The following is a 13325-nucleotide window of genomic DNA, read 5'->3' on the forward strand; positions in this document are numbered from 1 at the left end:
ACTTTTGAGGAGGACAGGAAAGCAGAAGAAGGGATGAGGAGACGCCATTCTTCCCGTGGGCTTGCTGTCACGGCAACACTGCTCCAGCAATGGTCACCTGGCAGCAGCAATCAGTTCCCGTTTCCACCTTCATTCCACACTTCCAGAACCAACCTGCTGGCCCTCAGAGCTACCAGAAGTGGACTGCACCTGCTCCTCAAAGGAATGAGCCTACCTCCTCGGGGTTGGGGGGCCCTCCTCTGAAGGCAGCTAGATTCAAAGTCCTGGCTCCCGGAGGCCCATCCCTCTGATTGTGATAAACCCCCATCTCCTTTCTTCGAGCCCCTAGCTGTAGGGGTGGTGCTGCTTCCTGTAGTTTCTAACTGCGCAGCTCAATGTTCCCTTTGTGCTTCTCTGGTCTTCTAAAACCTACTAAACCAATCTCCTACACTCAAGTCTCTGTTAAAATAATTCTGTATGTGTGCTTTCTGTTTTCCTCAGAGTGCCTTCATATGTTACCCAATCTAATCCAGATTGAGTCCAGGAACAAGAAGACAACCAAAATTCAAACCAAATACAATCCACCTAGTCTAAAAGTTGCAACCCAGGAGATGAGACTCTGCAGAGCCCATCTCCAGCCCTTACAGATCCTCCTGGAATGTCACACTTCAGAGTCTGATGTGCACAACCGCTCATGTCTTAACACAGAGCCTCAGCCCACCCACCCCAACAGTGACTGCCACTGTGTGCAAATGACTTCACAACCTAACAAGCATTGGTCCTAGACCAGCAAGTGAAGATGGCCAGGAAAAATGCCAGCAAAAAAAACCATTAATAAAATTGGCAACACCTGGGGGCAACCACCCCAGGGTCCAAATCCCACTTCAGAAGACTTTACAGAAAGGTAAGATCAAACACTTAGACTTAGAGCTTTTAGTTCCATTTTATAAATTTATAAATTTTCTAAATTCCTAAAAGTTAATAGAAATTTCATGCTATAAATTGCTGTGTCAGACCAAAACATTTTCACAGAAAGAAAATCTTTAGACAAGAGGGCAGACAAGAGAACAGATAAATTCTGTTTACATCATCCATAAACAGTCTTTCTGAACTAAAAGGGAATTCAGAGACTCTGTATGGAAAAGAGAACTGTAAATTAGACCTCAAATCCTTACTAGCAGTTGGCAACTCTAGCACCAAAAAGGAAAAAGAAAAGAAAACCTCATCACTTAAAAAATCACTAAGAAAACTACCAGCAACTGTGCTGCAGGTACCGCTTTTGACGTCACCCTTCTGTGAAGTCTACTCATTTATCTCCCGAGGTATCTGACAAAGTTGGACCAGGCACAGGGACAGGGCGGGGATGAGAGTTTTGTGCCCTCTTCCCATTCTCCCCGTCTTCGTAAGTAAGAGAACAATGGGCACGGAGGCCACCTGAAAGACACATTTCCCAGGTTCCCTTGCAGAATATAAAGGTTGTCAATGACGTCACTGAGACTTCTAGGAAAGCCTCTGCCACCCCTCATTCCTAAGTCAGGGTTGTGGTGCAGCATCATCCAGCATTCATCACTGACCACAGGGCAACTGTGGATAGGAAGGCTGTTTCTACACGTAAAACTGGTAAAAAAAAAACACAGGCAAAAGGACCCAGCAAATCACTTGGTAAACAAAGAAAAGCAGACACTGACCATTTCCCAAGTGAAAGACAACCAATCAAAGATGCCCATATCAAGATGTCACAAATGCTGGGACTATCAATGACTTTAATGCACTATTATAATATGAGGTTCTTTGAATGGAAGGTGTTGTGCAGAACTGTGTTCCTCCACACCCCCAATTCACAAGTTGAAGCACTAAAAGTACCCCCCAGTGTGACTATATTTGGAGTCAGGGCTTACAAAGAGGCAATAACGGTTAAGTGGAGTGAGAGGTAGGATCTTTATCCTCTTATGAGGACTGATGCCCTCATAAGAGACACAAGAGAGGTCTCTTTTCCCACACATGCACAGAAAAGAAAGGCCACATGAACACATAACAAGAAAGCAGTCGTCTGCAAGCCATCAAGACAGTTCTAACCACAAATCAACCACTGGCACCTTTACCTTTGAGCTTCCAGCCCCCAGAACTGTGAGAAAATAAACTTCCACTGTTCAAGCCACACAACCTGTTATGCCTTTTGTTATGGCAGCCCAAGCAGAGTAGTATGGGGGTGGGGGGGACTGGGGTTGTGGCTCAGCGGTAGAGTGCTCGCCTAACACGTGCGAGGCCCTGGGTTCGATCCTCAGCACCACATAAAAATAAAGTAAAGGTATTGTGTCCAACAACAACTAAAAGATAAATCTAAAAAAGAAAAAAAAGAAAGAAAAACTTGGAACGAAAAGCAAGAGTGGCCAAATGTCTGGGTAAATCTGAGAAGACTATTTCTCTGCTGGTAAGATCTTTAAAAGATGGGTGATGAATAAAAGCAAAACTTGTAACATTCTCTGATTGGGTTTTCAAAGCTCATAGTCATAAAACACATGACAACCACAAAGTAAAGAAGGGAGGGTAAAAAGAATCTCTATGGTGGTAAGATTTCTCTATTACATGGATATAAAATGTTAATTTTTCACATTAAGAGAATATATAAAGACCCAGAGCAACCACTAAAGTATACCCATATATAGAGTTATAATCAAACACTGATAGAGGGCTGGGGTTGTGGCTCAGTGGTGGAGCACTCGTCTAGCACGTGCGAGGCCCTGGATTCGATCCTTAGCACCACATAAAAATAAATAAACAAAATAAAGGTATTGTGTCCAACTACAACTAAAAATATACATATATTTTTTAAAAAGCACTAATAGATATGTTGAGGAAAACTAATGTGCATACAACTAACATCAGTGTCTCAAAAAAAAAAATAGAAGCAAAAACTAATAGAATAGGAAACATAAGCAAATCCACAATTACACTGGTAGAATCCACTTCTAAGTGATAGAACGAGTAGGATAAAGAAGATGTGTTCGATTCTATCAACCAACCTGACCTGATATTTATAGAACATTCAAGAATAGCAGAAATACACATCTTTTTTTTTCAGGTGCATGAAGACTGGGTCATAAAACAATCTTTAACAAATTTAAAAGAACTATGTTTACAGACCATACTAAGACTGAACTAGAAGAGAGTAACAAAAAGATACAAGGAAAATCCCCAAATATTTGGAAATAAGACATATCAAGAGAAATTAGAAAATACTGTAAATCAAATAACAATGATACGCAACATTAAAATCTGATGGATAAAGCCAATAAAAGCACTGAATGCTTATATACACTATGGATAAAAACCCTATATACCTCACAAAGTTCTGGAAGTTAAACAAAATGTATCGTTATTATGGTAAAGTAGTTGCCTAATAAATGTATAATGAATAAACACACAAACAAAGAAATGAATAAGCACATAGGCAATAAACAAAACTCCGAGTCAGAAATGGTGAAAGATAGAAGCATGATCCTGGATAGCTTTTTCAACTCAATAAAATAACAAAGATTCCATCATTTGCTATCTAGAGCAATCTGGGGCATTAATTTCTCCTAACAGAAAATAAAATAACAAAATAATTTCTCCTAGCAGGAGCTAGAAGGCCACAGGTCTAACGCTCCTCTGCACTATGTTATTAAGTACATCAATGTTACGTGTAGAAATGGCACTTCCTCTATGAAGCTGAATAATCCACTCCAAAAAGAGAGCAGCAGTCTTTCTCATCCACATCTGTTTACAGGGAAATCTCATGTTACCCAGAATCCCTGTGCTGGTCGTGGCCAGCTCTTGCCATTATTCTTATGACAGAGAGGTTCACAGGACATGACTCAAATACTTTAGGTTGCTTCACACACGCAGGTTTCCTCATCTTCTTGTAAAAATAAGTTTCTACACAGGTGCCTCCCTTCACATCAGTGAACGTAAAGAAAGGGGGGAGAGAAAACAGGGAAGAGAAGCAACACCATTTAGTGAGCACCAACCGCCCACACACTTCACATGCATTGGCTCGGCCTGTTTTCTCAGGAGCCTGTGAAGGTGCGACCATCTCCCAAAGTACAAATGAGGAAAGGGAGCCTGAAACCCACACCTTTCTACATAGGACAGCTCACAATGGCAATCAGGACCATCACTCCAAAAGCAACTTTGCTCAGCGGAACGTTCATCCCATTAACACTGGAACCCAGTTCTCTCAAGTCCCCACAGCTCTGATCAAGACACTCTTGCGCATTCTGAGTAAGAAACACGCAAAGCTCCAATCTCCAAGCTCCTAGAACCAAAAATAAACCTATGTACATTTGTGCTTCTAAATTTGTAGCTTACAATGCCTACCACTTTGTTGTGATGAATGATGCAAAACCTTAAACCACAAGGGACAGGAACTAAGTGTTGTCTGTGTGACTTAACCACACCTACGTTTCCCATTTAAGACACACACAAAAAAACTTCCTGCAAGATTAGTTGCTTCTGAAATTCTGGCTTAAGCCACAAATGTGATTCCAAAAGCATCCCCACATTATTTTATCAGTTAAAAAACATTTGACCATGTTTGCAAGCTCTCAGTTAAAAAAAATGTGATCACCAGTAGCCAATGTTCTTTATCAGCTGCTCCAACAAAAACAGCACACCTCTGATAAACTGGGGCTCTCTTAACATGGAGCAGTGATCACCAACTTTCAAGCTTTCAATTAAAAGCTATGGAGCATATACTTGTACAAACATACAATGTAAGGGTGACATAAGCAAAGTTCAAATGTTTTGTGCACCACAGTGGACTGCCCAATATGCTCTTCTTCACAGTCTACCACCTTAACCCACAAGGGGGTGTGTGACAGAAGAGGCAGTTCCCAGATGGTGGTTACTATTGAACAACATAAATCCAGACCAGCTTTGAGGGATTTTCCCTTATTCTGTTTCATTTTCAAAAGGCATTAAAAAAAAAAAAGGTGTTATAAAAATATTGTGTGTTTATCTGGGGAAGGGAAAAAAAAAACTTTTAGTATAATCAAACAATCAATGAAAAAATTTCTAGTGTCTGAAGTGGCTAGTCAGCAACTCGATCACCTGTGATATCATCAGGTAACAGGTACCTAGGCAGCCAGGTCAACATCTGCACGGGATCAAGGCCCTCAGCCTCTCCAGGGATTACTGTTGACTGGCAGTAACATTTCCATTACATGCTGCTATCATCATCGATGAGACCACTTATTCAGTGCCTAATATATCAAGGCACAGTGCCAAGTGTTTTATGTACGTGATTTATCTGAATACTAACCATTCTTCAAGAGTTATGTGAGTGGCCTAGGTATGCACCTCAGTAGTAGAGTGGTAGGATGCTTGCCTGGCATGTGTGAGACTCCCCAGCACCACATTAAAAACAAAATGTAAAAATATGAGACATCAGTATGTCCATCTTGGAAATGAGATGAGCACATAAAATTTGACCAACAGAACACGGCAATCACAGAGCAGAAAAAGAATTTAAACTGTCTCACTGCTCCATCTCTAGGTACAACAACCTGCACAAAGTAATACTCACTTACCTATAATACTCATCTACATGTTTTTTAAAATATTTTCTGTAGTGAATGGACATAATACTTTTATTTTTATATGGTGCTGAGGATCAAACCCAGTGCCTCACACGTGTGAGGTGAGCGCTCTACCAACTGAGCTAAAACCCCAGCCCTCATCTACATGTTCAATGTTACTAATCTGCTAGCATATGCTTTCTCAACAGAACCATATTCGTCACACCTCCAAATTGTATTATTTTTAAAAAAGCATTTTCATATTAATCCCTCTTTCTGCTTATCTCTCAACAAGCCTGAGGGATATGAAGAAATACCTATCACTGAACAGAAAAATCGGGAACAATCCCAGAACCAAAAGATATGTCTGATCAGTGTGTGAGAAAGATATTTTGGTAGAAGGAGATTCTCTTTGAAGAATTTCATTCAAAAAGACAATTATTTCAATAAAAACAGAATCTACTATTGTGTAATTTCTGCCCTGACATTACAGCAATTTAGACACTATTCTGTAATAACAAAAATGATGTTTGGAAACAAAAGAACACATGTTAAATTTAAAATGTTTTACTTAGAATGATCCAATCCAGCCTCTCTACCCAGGTGGAGTTTCTCCCATCAGCCTCCCTCCACGGGGCACATGACTGAGGAGGGTGTCCACTAATGCTACCACCACCCACAGGTCCCATGTACTCAGCACTTAACAACCCTCTTTTAAACAACATTCATTAAATGTCTGAAAAACAACCATCACTGTCCCCATTTTTACAAGGAGGGAAGGGGACAGTGTGAGAGGAATAGAAGAACTTTAGACAGGGCAAAGGGGAGGGAGAGGAGGGGAGAGGGCATGGGAGTAGGAAAGAGGGTGGAATGAGACAGACATCATCATCCTAAGTACATGTGTATGAAAACATGAATGGTGGGACTCTACTTTGTGTACAACCAGAGACATGAGAAATTGTGCTCTATTTGTGTAATATGAATTTAATTGCATTTTATTATCATATAAAACAAATCAGAATGAAATAAAATTTCTTTAAAAAGAAAGAAAGAAAGACACTACAAAGCCAGAATTCCCAAGCATGACATCACAGTGCAGAACCTCCCTCAGCCACTGGTCAGTTTCACACACATTGACTACCTGCTCTGAAACTTCTCTTATTAATACTGTGCAAAGACACAAGAGCTAGGACTAACCTGGACAGAACCTGAGACGCTCTAGTGTGAGAAAGTCCCTGAGATGAGATCACCAACAGTCCCTCCCAGCATCCTTACATGCGTGCACTAGAAACCTAAGAACCAGACTGATAATAAAAACAGAATTTTCTGCCTCCCTCCAGCCTGCCTGTTGAGGATGTGACTGGAATACAGCCACTCCCCCGGAACAGCCCAAATGTCATGTGTCTATTTCTGCTAAGTAGCCATTCTACTACATGTGGACCTACACGTGGACCCTGCCATTTTCCAGCATGCTGAACTCCCAACTTCCCCTCCTCTTCTCCCCACTCTGTGGCACTACACCGTACAAGAAACACGCTGCTTGCAAGCAAGAAATGGGGCAGGGGCAACCTTTCCCTATTTTCTGTTTAAAAAAAAATGCAATAAAAATTACACAATTACTGTGGAGTGAAGGATTATGGATAAATATCTCCCTTATGTTTTTCATCTTTTCCTGTTTTTAAAAAAAATACATTAAAAACAAATAAATATGCGTAGGACCCAAGTGCAGTGGCTCATGCCTGTAATCCCAGAGACTCAGGAGGCTGAGGCAATAGAATTACAAGTTCAAGGCCAGTTTAGCAATTTACTGAGGCCAAGCAACTTAGTGAAACCCTGTCTCAAAATAAAAAATGAAAAGGACTGGGGATGTGACTTAGTGGTAAAGTGCCCCTGGGTTCAATCCCCACTAAAAACAAAACAACAATGGGCAAAAAAAAAGAAAAAAAAAGGGGGGGGGGAGAACATTTTTTTCCATGACATTTTTTTGTAGATATGGATACAATACCTTTTATTTTATTTATGTATTTATTTTTATGTGGTACTAAGGATCAAACCCAGTGCCTCACACGTTCTAGGCAAGTGCTCTACCAATGAGCTACAACCCCAGCCCTCCATAACATATTTATTAATTTATTTAGGACATTTTGTTCTTTCTCTTTTTTGTGGAACTGGGAATTGAATCCAGGAACATTATGCCTGTAAGCATTCTGCCTCCTTATAGCAGGGACTCACAAAGTTGTCGAGGCTGGCTTCAAACTTACTATCCTCCTGCCTTAGCCTCCCAAGTCACTAGAATTACAGACACACAACCAGTAAGTTTAGGAAATTTGTTAACACATAAAAAGGAGTTAAGAATATAATGAACCCCAAGTTTCTATCAACTAACTTCAACTTCAGTTATCAACACATAACCAATCCTGGTTTTTTTAATGTAACAAAGTATTTCCCTTCTACCCTCAGTGGGTTATTTAAAGCAAATTTCAGAGGTCATATCATTTCATTCAATATATTTTTGTTTATATCTCTAAAACAAAAGCTTTTAAAGAGAACATACAATTGTCATATCTAAAAAATTAATAACACAATTACTTTTTTAATTAGAAAAAAAGTTTTTAAAAAATAAGATCTTTAAAAGAAAAAAAATGAAGAAAACACTCAATGGCATTACTTCTGAACAGCTCACATGGGTCAAATTTCACTAAAGAGGTCCAGAGAAATGGCTGCCCCTATAGTCCACGAGAATAACTGGCAAAAATGACTGTTTCTATTGATCAGTGTTTCTGGGGTTTACCTGTTGAGAACTGCTTCCTTGTCTCCCAGACGACTTTTAATTTTACTTGTCAGATAGTCCAAAAAGAGTGTCCAGATATCCAAACAAGAGAAGTAACCTTCATGAGTAGGCTATGGTACAAAAGAAATCCAGACAATGAAATTACTTAATGCAACTATTGCTTAGAAACACACTCCCCAGGGTTTACCTCCACCAAAAGGGCACAACATAGGCACAGACAGACTCCCTCTATTTCCTTGTAACCATCACTGGGGGCTTTTGGTGTCTTCACCATTGACCCCTATGGAACTTAACAAGACAAGGGTGCGGTGGAACACATCATTAGGGAGATGCTATGCAGGACAAACCGAGTGCCCAGTGCCCAGTGCTAGAGTCAATGCTTTTTCTGCTACAAACCATTACAAAACCAAAAGTAAAAGTGGCTTCAAAGGTGACAGGTTTACACATTTGAATATAAGGAAAGTACTACTCGAAAGTCTTCTTATATAACAGATTGAAAAGGAGCTGTTAAGTGTCACCCCCCAAGGCACATGCCATTTGCAAAAGCAAGGGTATCAACAGGCTGACAGCAACCTCAAACTAGGTTTTGATAAGGACAAAAAGGAACTGCAGGGTCCTAGTGCCCGGACTGCTACACTGTTAACTTTACTAAGAGCCCTGAGATTCTCTTTCATGAAAAATCCAGGGACCATTCTCTCCAATAGCTAATCTTTACCACACACATTCAGGTTCAACCTGTGACCCCCAAATGCTGGTCCACAAGAGTCCTTTATTTGGTTTTGCTAATGTCTTGCCTCATGAACCACATATTTGGGGACAGGATCAGATATGGAAAGAAAGAACACATTTACCTTCTTGGATCAGTTTCCTTCTGTTTCTGAGCCACGAGGAAATTCAAAAGTTTACAAGGGCACAGAAGGAATGTGCCAAGAATAACTAACATTGGTGGTAGGTAGCCACGACGTCCTACATATGGTCCGAAATCACAATTGACCACAGATGCCAACCTCACAACCTGAAAAGCATCCCTGGGTCTATGCTGCTAAATCAGTCAGGAGCTAACAGGACCAACCTCAATGACCCATGTCCTGCCTCTACTTCTTACTTGGTAAAAGCCAGGATGTCTATGACATGAAGTGAACCAGGAGAATAATCGAGAAAAACAATAAGAAAGACGTGGAAATAACGTGGGGAGTCAGCAGACAGGCCCTAAGACTTGCACATCCAGAAGATACGTCTTGTCCTGCTATCACTTGCTGAACTTCCCTTAAATCAGTCAGTCACCCAATCATCCTTCCTTTGCTTGAAAATATCCACCCTCTAAAGAAAATGACTGATCAGATGCATGCAGAAGTGCTTTTGGGAAAAGCCACCATATAATTACACCTTGATGGCTGCATTAAGCACTTTACAGTTACACGTGTCACCTTCCGTGCCTTTGAACTGGGGACTCACTACCCTGAGGGGGCAGGGGTGGAGGCATACCCCTGTACAGCCAGAAACGCTGCCATTCACATCTGCACCTGGAGGCCCCACTGGGAGCCTGGCGCTGCACACAGGCTGGCCAGGATGTGGCCTTTGATCGTATCTGTGGATCCAGTCAGGAAGGTCTTACGAGGATAGCCGGACGCCACTTCTGGAGTCACCCAGTTTCCTAACTCTCACAGGGGCATTTTAGAAGGTATCTACACTCAGGTTCACTTTTCAGATTCTAGGGCTCCTGATCATTGAGAATCCTAACAGGTTTTTAGAAATGAACAACACCCCATCTTGTCTTCCAGGGAGTTTACAGCGCTCTGTTCTCATTTGCTCTGCTCTATCTGATCTTCACAGTAACCTTGGAAAGTGGCTTGTGTCCCCCCCTCCCCGTATACCAAAGAAGCCAAGTTTCATAAGTCAAGTCACCCAGCCAAGATGACAAGACAACTAAGCAACACAATCAGAACCAGCACGAGGATCAGCTCCCTGTCCAGAATCTGTCCCCCAAGCCACACCACCTCAGGCACGGCTTTAGCAAGAAGGGGCAGAGTGAAGGCGCAGCGGCAGGAGCTGCAGGCCCAGGAGCAGGGGCTCACACAGAAGGCTCGGGAGGCTCAGCGGTCAGTCAGTCAGGTGGAAGCCCCGAGCCAGGAGAGAGGTGCTGCAGGAACTGGTGGCAGGAAGTACAGATTGAAGAAAAATGCAGGGAAAGGAACGGAAAAGAAGAAATGGCTGAAGACATCAGCATCATCCTTTGTCTAATTGCTCTTCTTTCAAAATATATTTTCCAGTACTAAAATTCCATTAATTTGAGAAAGAAAGAAATTCCTAACCCACCTCATTGGGAGCGGAAACTGAAATCTAAGGTAAGAAACTAAAATGGCTCATCCAAGACACAGACCCATAGAAATAACCAGAGTTGGAACATAGAACTTCTGGGGTTCACGTATGAAGAAGGACAAGTAAGATGTGCACACTTGAAAAGTCTTTGTTTTTTAATGGGGGGGGGGGGGACACAATCCCCAGGACCTTGCCCAGGCTGGGCCAGCGCTCCTCACTGAGGCCCAGCCCAGCCCTGGGGCAGTCTCCAGCTTTCCTCTGCATCTGGCAGGGGAGGGAATTTCAAGACATTTTCATCCCTCTGTCCCAAAGCAGCCCTTCCTTTATGATCTCAGCCCTGACTCCTTATCTTTTATTTTCTGCCTCACTCATACAGGATCTATCTGACACTCACTCAAACTTCTCTCAAATCCATTTTTCCTTGTCCCTTTAAGATTTCTCTGCATCTTTCTCAAACAGCTTCTCCATCTCCATTGCTCCTCCCACGGCCCCCATCCATCATCTCGTGGTCACCTCTTCTGCTGCCCTCCCACCAGGCCTGTGAGCAGGTGGCCTCCTCCCTGCTCTGCACAATGACCCCCCCCCTCCCACACATCCTCAAGCTTGGGTCCTCCTCTGACCTGCCACCTGTGCCCTAGCCCTTGCCCTGCTCCCAGGAAAGGGTCACCCTTACCACTGGGGAATCTTATTTTTACATACCAAGTCCCTCTTTGAGAAAGGCTGGCTTTTAACCCTTGCTCCAAGTCCCCAATCACATACGCATTGCCCACACCACCCAGGCTCGACCCTTGCCTCTTCTAGCCTTATTAAGGCATAGTGTCAGTGCTTGTTTTTTTCTTTAAAGTCTTTAAAATCAGACGCCCTCTCTGACCCAGCAGTCTCATCCCTGGTATACACAAACAGAAAGAGCTACCCATGTGCATCAAAAAGCAAATTCAAGAGTGCTCACTGCAGCAGGATTCATAATTATCCAGAACCAGAAGCAGCCAAATCAGCAGTGGAATGGATTTTCAGACAATGGCTTACCACAACACAATGAGCAAGAACAAACCTCTGCTACAAGCAACATGGAGGAAGCTCACATGCAAAATTTCGAACGGGGGCAAAAAAGAAAAGCCAGAGAAAGCCAAGCACAGTGGCACGTGCCTAAATTCTAGCAACTTGGGAGGCAGAGGCAGGAAGATGGCAAGGCCGAGGCCAGTCTCAGCATTAGCAAAATCCTGTCTCAAAATATAAAATAGCTGGGTGCAGTGGTGCATGTCTATAATCCCAGCAGCTTGGGAGGCTGAGACAGGAGGAGAATCATGAGTTCAAAGCCAGGCTCAGCAAAAATAAGGCACTAACTAAGCAACTCAGTGAGACCCTGTCTCTAAATAAAATACAAAATAGGGCTGGGGATGGGGCTCAGCAGTCAAATGTCCCTGAATTAAAACCCTGCTACCAAAAAAATAAAAAATAAAAAGGGCTGAGGGGCTGGGATTTGGCTTAGAGGTAGAGCGTTAGAGGCTTAGAGGTAGAGCCTTCGATCCTCAGCACCACATAAAAATAAAGATATTGTGTCCATCTATAACTAAAAAGTAAATATTTTTTAAAAAAGATGGGGACATGGCTTAGTGGTAGAGCACCCTTGGGTTCAATCACCAGTACCACCACAACCACCACCACCACCCCAAAAAAAAACAGATGCCAGGGGCTGGGGGTGTGGCTCAGCAGTAGAGTGCTCGTCTCCCACGCGTGGGACCCTGGGTTCAATCCTCAGCACCACGTAAAAAATAATTGAGTGAAATAAAGGTATTGTGTCCAACTATGAAATAAATATTTAAAAAAAAAAAAAAAAAAACAGATGCCGGACAAAAAAAAATACCAAACATACATTATAGGCTTTTCAGAGAAATTCTAAACCAGACACAACTGACCTGTGGTATCCAGGCCAGAACCATGCTACTTCTAAGTAGAAAGGAGGGAGAGTAATTCAGGGAAAGGTCGTGAGGGAATTTCTGGGGTGCTGGTGAAGTTCTATTCCTGACTTGGGTGGTAATTCCATGGACATGTTCCTTTGGAGAAAATTCATCAAGCTGTACACGATTTACGTATTTTTCTGTATTGTGTCATGCTCTATTTGAAAGCTTATTTGTTTTAAACATACCCACAAATAAGCAAAGGGACAAGGTGTGACAGAAACGTTAAATCTAGACTATGGTAACAGTTACGTGACTATCAGTTCAATGAAGTGTCAAATCATAATGAGTGAATTCCAGGGTATGTAAAATTATACTTCAATAAAATTTTTAAAACTCTGTGTGTGTGTGTGTGTGTGTGTGTGTGTGTGTGTGTAAAACCTGGGTCACTTGGCTACCAACTGATTGAAAGCAAAGGCAGCTAGTGAAGTTTATATGCCTAGCTCCTAAAATATAATGGGAGCTCAAATATATTTATTGAACAGGAAAAAAAAACTCAATACCACACAAACTTAACTCAAGAGCTTCACCATATATAATCTGTGGAATTTTAGTGACAGTTACAGAATGGAATTAAAGTCCCTAATTTGAGACTTTTTCTGTACTCTGCTTCCCTAACATAACAGTGGTAAAGAGCACAGACTCTGTGTGTCCAAACCCTGGTTCTCTACTGCTCGCTGCCTGTATGACCTGAGCACACTTACTCCTGTGCCTCGGTCT

The 13325-nt window shown here is 42.1% G+C and overlaps 1 protein-coding gene across 3 annotated transcripts in view; it reads right to left on the bottom strand.

Annotated features, from left to right (window-relative positions):
- The window catches only part of XPO6 (exportin 6), a 107882-nt gene that overhangs the window by 34833 nt on the left and 59724 nt on the right, over nt 1-13325 (bottom strand). For all 3 annotated transcript variants that reach the window (XM_081299170.1, XM_081299169.1, XM_081299171.1), the window contains one exon: nt 8329-8438. In XM_081299170.1, coding sequence (XP_081155296.1) covers nt 8329-8438 — 110 coding nt within the window. The remainder of the gene's footprint in view (nt 1-8328; nt 8439-13325) is intronic.

The sequence above is a fragment of the Spermophilus citellus genome (assembly GCF_964194105.1).
Source record: "Spermophilus citellus genome assembly, chromosome: 6".
Taxonomy (NCBI): Eukaryota; Metazoa; Chordata; class Mammalia; order Rodentia; family Sciuridae; genus Spermophilus; species Spermophilus citellus.